The 6,806-nt window shown below is 45.0% G+C and overlaps 1 protein-coding gene across 1 annotated transcript in view; it reads right to left on the bottom strand.

Annotated features, from left to right (window-relative positions):
• The window catches only part of PAX8 (paired box 8), a 103,069-nt gene that overhangs the window by 34,390 nt on the left and 61,873 nt on the right, over positions 1–6,806 (bottom strand). The window contains exons 8-10 of the mRNA XM_007959505.1: positions 5,780–5,868; positions 5,246–5,371; positions 4,790–4,965 (exon numbers count right to left, since the gene is read on the bottom strand). Of these exons, the coding sequence (XP_007957696.1) occupies positions 4,790–4,965; positions 5,246–5,371; positions 5,780–5,868 (391 nt within the window). The remainder of the gene's footprint in view (positions 1–4,789; positions 4,966–5,245; positions 5,372–5,779; positions 5,869–6,806) is intronic.

Raw genomic sequence — 6,806 nt, 5'->3', positions numbered from 1 at the left:
AAGCCACAGGTGTGGGTTCAATTCCAGACCTGAAGGGCAGCTAGGGGCCATAGTCTCAGTGGTTCCACCAGGCTCTATCAGACCAGCAAGCTTGGTCTCCCTTTTTTCCAAATGATTTTGAGTTTTGTTCCACATTTTTCTCCCTCTCTATCCAGGATCGCCAACATAGATCCCCCTCTGAGTGGTTGACTATGGTAGCTGGGAACCATCTAGTTCTGATCTCATTGTCTTACAGGCTGCAGATCACATGGGGTACCAGTCACTAGGACTAATTCTTTCTATGAATCTTTGGTTTTCTTCTAGATGACTGGTGCCTTTAAAAATTAAATTTTTATGTGCATTGAAAGACTTCTCCAAAAGGGGAAAAAGAGAACCTACAGATTGGGAAAAATTATTTGGTAATGACATATCTGACGAGGGACTTATCTCTAGAATTTATAGAAAACTCCAACACCTCAATAATGAAAAGACAAGCAATCCAATTCAAAAAGGGGCAAAGGACATGAACAGACACTTCACTAAAGAAGATACACAGGCAGCCAACAAACACATGAGGAAATGCTTGAGATCATTAGCCATTAGAGAGAGATGCAAATCAAAACAACAATGAGATATCATCTCACCCCAGCAATAATAGCAAAAGTTCAACAAGACAAAAATAACAAATGCTGGTGAGGGTATGGAGAGCTTGGAACTCTCATACACTGCTGGTGGGACTAAAAAACTGAACAGCCACTGTGGAAAACAGTATGGCGTTTCCATAACAAATTGAAAATAGAAATACCATTTGATCAAGCAATTCCATTACTAGGAATATATCTTAAAGAGGTGAGAGCCAGGACATGAATAGACATATGTACACCCATGTTCATCGCAACACAATTCACTATAGCAAAGAGATGGAAACAACCTAAGTGCCCATCAACAGATGAATGGATAACCAAACTACGATACATTCACACAATGGAATATTATGCAACATTAAAAAATAACGAAGAATGCACAAATCATCTCACAACATGGATTAATTTGGAGGACATTATGCTGAGTGAAATAAGTTAATCACAGAAGGATACATATTGTATGAGTCCATTATTGTAAAAAGTCAAGGGAAGGTTTACTCAGGGAAGGAAATACACTTTGTTGGTTACCAGGGATGGGAGGGAAGAAAAGAGAAAATTTCTGACTAGTTGGGGGTCTTATATTGATTTGGGTGAGGGGAGGGGTGGTATGGCAAGAATATGTAACCAGCACAGTGATAATGGGGAAAGAGAAAATACAGAAATATGCACAAAAGATATAGACCCAGAGGCAAAAACTATTACATACACAATATTGCGTTGCTAGTGGCAGGCTATGGGTTAATGCATAGACAGATGAGAAGATCAGGTGAGGGCAGGCAAACAGGAATATATCCAAGAACAAGGATAGATTTGGCTGAAGATAGTCTTACTTATGTATTTGTGCTACAAAATTATCCACATACATTACAGAAGTAACAGAAGACAAGGTTGGAATAGCTTCTCAGAGATAACCAAATACCTTGAGGAAGAGAATCACTGAGCCGGTGTGTCTGGGCCCATACTCAATTGGCACAACATAATACATAAAAATCTTGTTCTGCATCTTACTTTGGTGAGTAGCAACTGGGGTCTTAAAGGCTTTCAGGAGGCCATCTAAGATGCAACTATTGGTCTCCTCTCATCTGGAGTAAAGAAGAGCGAAGAAAATCAAATTCATTTGGAAACAATTAGTCCAAAGATATGATGGACCATGAAGACCTCAGCCTTCACAATCCTGAGACCAGAAGAACTAGATGTTGCCTGGTGCCAATGTCAACCACTCAGAAAGGGATCAAAATTAGAGATTCTGATAGAGTGGGAGGAAAAATGTGGAACAAAATTCAATAACACAAAAATGACCAGAATTACTGGCCAGACTAGAGACTGGTGGAACCCCTAAGACTATGGTCCCAGGTTATCTTTCAGGCCTGGAAATGGACTCAATTCTATGAATAGGCTCTCAGCCCAACAGTAGAAAGACCTACATGCAAAACATCTAACCCAGGGTGATGCACCCCTTAGATCAATCATCCATGAGACATCAGAGGGGCGGTATTCTCATAGAGGGAAAACTGGACAGACAGGAATGCACAGATAAGAAGGCTACAGGGAAAGGGCAGTCACAGGGAGGAGAGCTTTTTATTGTTGGGGATTGTAATTGGAGCCATGAAATCAAATGTGCATGAACTGTTGAAAGTAAAACAAATCTGCTTTGTAAATTTGCACCCAAATCACAATAAACAAATTGGGGGGGGGGGAAGATTGATGGTTTGAACCCACCCAGTGGTACTACAGAAGAAAGGCCTGGCCATCTGCTTTCGTAAAGATCACAGCCAAGAAACCCTATGGAGCAGTACTACTGTGTAAAACATGGGGTGGCCAGGCGTCAGAATTGATTCAACTGCGACTAACAACATGCTGGGCTTCAGTCTCCTCACCTCTAAGTTGAGGACTTGGAGCAGTTCAATGGTTTTTAAACTCTTTTTTTTTCTTTGCAGTTGTCAAACAACTTACACAGAAGCATTATATATATAAAGAGATTACAGTGGACTGTTTGAAACCAGGGCTGACAGGTCTGAATGTCATAACTGCCTGCTTAGACTTCCCCCAACTCCCTGCCCCTGTTATCTCCACACAGCTGAAAAAACTGGTCTAGGTGGTCACTGAAGTTCTCTCCAGCTCTAAGACACATTCCATGATTCCCCATGGTTTATGCCAGCATGGTACCAGGCTCCTTGTAATCTCAGGGTCCATGGGGTACTAGGGGATGGAACCAGGTCCTAGAAATGGCTCTGTGACACAGCTGGTGTCTAGGGACTCTGTAGTGGGTTTTCTTTACTGTACTGGTGTGGCTGTGCTCTACACTTGGCTTTGCAGCTCACTGTCACACAGCAACTTCCTGTAGGCCCCCTTGCTACAGCTCCATTTTCTCCTGGAGCCATTTGCTCTATGCCTGAGCTGCCAGGCTGATGAGCACCGAGGCCCTCTACCAGGGGCTGCTGACGCCTGGCTTTCTCTGCACCACTCATGGTTGCCACAGCAGGCTGATAAAATCGCTGACGCAGATTGCCTGCCCAACTGCAGGTGCTGGCATGGGCCCAGAGGTCCAGACAGTCACTGGCAATGGTTCAGCTGGTTATTAGTGTTATTGCCATTGTCCTACTCAGATCTTAAAGACACATGGATCTGCCTCACTCCAGGATCAAATGAAAGTGAGCACAGAGTGGTAAGCAGAAACCACCCTAAAGAAACTCCTTAACTGGTTGAGTTGGTGGGGTGAAGGGAAGGAAGAAACTAAGAGCCCAATGGTCCTAGAAAGTCTTTTTCTTTTCTTTTCTTTTCTTTTTTTTTTAAATTTTTATTGTGATTTGGATGAAACTTTACAGAGCAAATTCATTTTCCATATAGCAGTTCATACACATTTAGTTTCATGGCATTGACTGCAATTCTCCACAATGTCATAGCTCTCTTCCCACTTCCTCCCTGTGTCTTTCCCTCCCATGCACTCGAAGGTCTGACTTTTGAATCTTCTTTCTGTTGGGCTCAGGATGGGACCTCTGACATCTGTGTCAGCTTTTCACCACAACCCACTTACTATCATCCATTCCACCTGTACTGAGCACTGGAAATAAAAATTCCCTTGTAACTCTGCAATTTATTGTCCCAGATAACTCATGTTTTTGCTCATTCATTTAATAAAATTTTATTGAGTACCTATCATAACTGAAGAAGTCCCTGAGTGGAGCAAATGGTCAAGCACTGACTACTATCTGAAAGGTTGGTGGTTTGAACCTACCCTGAGGTACCTCAGAAGAAAGCCCTGGTGATCTGTGCTGAAAGGTCATGGCTATAAAACCGTAACCAAAACTCTGATACACACGAGGTTGCCAAGAGTTGGAATTGACTTGATGGCTACTGGTTTGGCTAAGTGTATTATAACTAGGGCACAATAGATGTTGGAGATTAAAAAAAAGTAAATTTAAGATGCTGCCCTGTCCTGAAGAACCCCACTGTCTCTTTACATCTCTGTCCAGATTATTACAATACCCCATGCATAAAAAGTGATTAGGAGGGGTATGTCAAACATGCAGCAGCACAGTGAGGAGAGAGCCATATTCTGTCTGTGGGGCAGGGCAGGATTCCTGGAGCAGGAAATGTGAGGCCTGAGCTGAGTCATGAAGGCCTGGTGGTATTTTTCCAAGCAGAGAAGTAGGAGGAAAGGCATTTGGAGAAGAGTACACACCGTGGGTAAGGGCAGAGAGGTGTGAACAAAGTTGGCATATTCAGGAGCACGAGTAATGCAGAACCATGAGGTGTGTGGAGTGAACAGCTGGAGGTGGAGCCAGAAACACTGATTGAGGCTGTGTGGGAAGGGTGTACTACTTTACAGCTGGTTGGAACCTGGCCCTGCAATCTGGGGGAACCACAGAAGGCAAGAAGATGACATGATCAGGTTGTGCTGCCCTCCCTGCAAGGAATGGACTAGTCTCCAAGGTCTTGGGTGAAGGAAGGAAAGAGGACTGTGAGAAGAGAGAGGCAGGCATCAGGACATCTGATGAAATAAAACATATAATCAGGCTTTGGACTTTAGGCAGCACATGCCCTGAGCCCATCAAGGCAACTTCTGGGCTGGCTTTGATATAGGACTGTAGGCTGCTTTTGGAACTTTCATAGTGCCCACTGGGACTTCAGCCCCTGTGCTCTGCCCCACAGGCCCGGCATCTTACCTGCTCGCCTTTGGTGTGACTGGGGGAGGCATAGGCCTCCGAGTAGTGCTGCCGATCAAATGGGCACTCGAGTGGCTCAAGGTGGTGCTGGCTGAAGGTGTCTGTGCGAAGGTGCTTGCGGGGCCCACTGCTGCTGCTCTGGGAGTCGACGCTCAGCCGGCAGCTGTCCTGGTCACCTGGTGCCCCAGGCAGGAAAGAGCTTTCAGTGGGACCCATCTACCCATCCCCTGCTTCCCAGGCTCCGCACAGTCAGGCCAGCGTGGAGGAGCAGAATGTGCCAGGCTCCCAGACCCCAGGAACTGTGGCCGACTTAGAGATAGGCCATGCCTCTCTCAGGGCTGCAGTTACAGAGCCACAACAAAGTCTAGGGCCACGAGAGGAGGCTTCTATTTCCATCAAAGCCTCAGCAGGTGCCCTCCTACAGCTCAACCTGTGCCCTGTCTTCCCAGTACTCACTGTCATCCATTTTCCTCTTGCTTTCGTTGCTAAGGTTAGAAATTCCCAAGAGTCCATTGATGGAATAGTTAGAGCCCAGGGAATCTGACTGTGGTGACTCTGGGGGTGTTACAGCTGAGCTGGGGACTGTAGGGGATGAAAGGGAAAAAGAGAGGGAGAGAGTCAGGACCATAGGTGTAAAGTGACCTCTAGTAGCCCCAGTTGCCCCTGTGGATGAGGCAGCAAGCAACTTGTGGAGGATTGACCCCTGGAGAGGCTCAGAGGATGTTCTGCCAATGAGGCCATTGAGGGGAGAGAGTCTTGGAATCAATGCTGTCTGAAGTTTTTCCACTACTAAATATTTCTAAATAGCTCTAAAGTGAATCTTCCCTAGGAACCAGGCAAGGCTTTGCACCAATGGAATAGCTTAACTTACGTCCAGGTTTATGAGTATATGGTTGTGTATATGTGGGCATATTGGTGTGTGATTCTGGGTATGTGTGAGTACATATATGGGTACATGTGTGTATACCCACAAGTGTGGTCAGCACTCACTTAGTGTGTGTCCTGGGCTCAGAGACTTAGTAGCCATGCAGTTGTCCATGGGGAGGTTAAATGGTTGCTGCACTTTGGTCCGGATAATCCTATGGAAATGAGAAAAAAAGGTCATTAGAGAGAAGAGCAGGAAACTAGCCTCATGGCTGCCCCAGATCCAATTGCCTTTTGACATTCTCACTCAGGTATCGCAAAGGCACTTCAAACTCAACCTTTCCAAAATCAAAACCATGGCCTTAATCCTCACACCTAGTCCTTCCCAGTGTCCCCATTTCATGACTGGCACTCAAGACAGAAATACAGGTGAGGCTTAACATCTGCCTTGCTCTCACTTCTCTATCAAAGTCATCATCAGTTCTGTGAATTTGACCTTCTAAACCTCACAAGCATTTGGTCACTTCTCTAATCTCATTGCTAACACCTTAGTCCATGGCACCACCAGCACTCTCCAGGATAACTCAGTGGTCCACACTCATTCACTCATTTTTTTTTTTCTTTTCCTAATTGTGGTGAAAACATACACAAGACATTTGCCAACCTAACAACTTCCCCATTTAAGTTTAGGGACACTGATGACATTTTTCATGTTGTACCATCATTATTGCTATCCTCTTCTAAAATATTCCATGACCACTTGCATAAACTCAATGCCCTGCAAACAAAAGCTTCCCCTTTCCCTCTCCCTCCTACCTCTGGTAACCACTAATAATCCTTGGTATACTCACTGCTGTGGAGTTGGTCCTGACTCATAGTGACCTCTCCTTGGGTTTCTGAGAGAGTATCTCTACAGAAGTAGATTGCCCAGTCTTCCTTCCAAGAAGCAGCTGGTGGGTTTAACCACCAGCCTTCTAGTTAGCAGTCAAATGCCTTAGGCATTATGCCACCAGAGCTCCTAATTGTTGATATATATATATATAGGAGCCCTGGTAGCATAGTGCCTAAGGCTCCTATATATATATATATATAGGAGCCCTGGTAGCATAGTGCCTAAGGCACTTGACTGCTAACCAGAAGGCTGGCGGTTCAA

The sequence above is a fragment of the Orycteropus afer genome, unplaced genomic scaffold (genome assembly GCF_000298275.1).
Source record: "Orycteropus afer afer isolate SDZICR_OR568_19922 unplaced genomic scaffold, OryAfe1.0 scaffold00017, whole genome shotgun sequence".
Taxonomy (NCBI): Eukaryota; Metazoa; Chordata; class Mammalia; order Tubulidentata; family Orycteropodidae; genus Orycteropus; species Orycteropus afer.
Note: the sequence above shows the minus strand (reverse complement) of the source record. Positions and strands in the feature narration are given on the sequence as shown.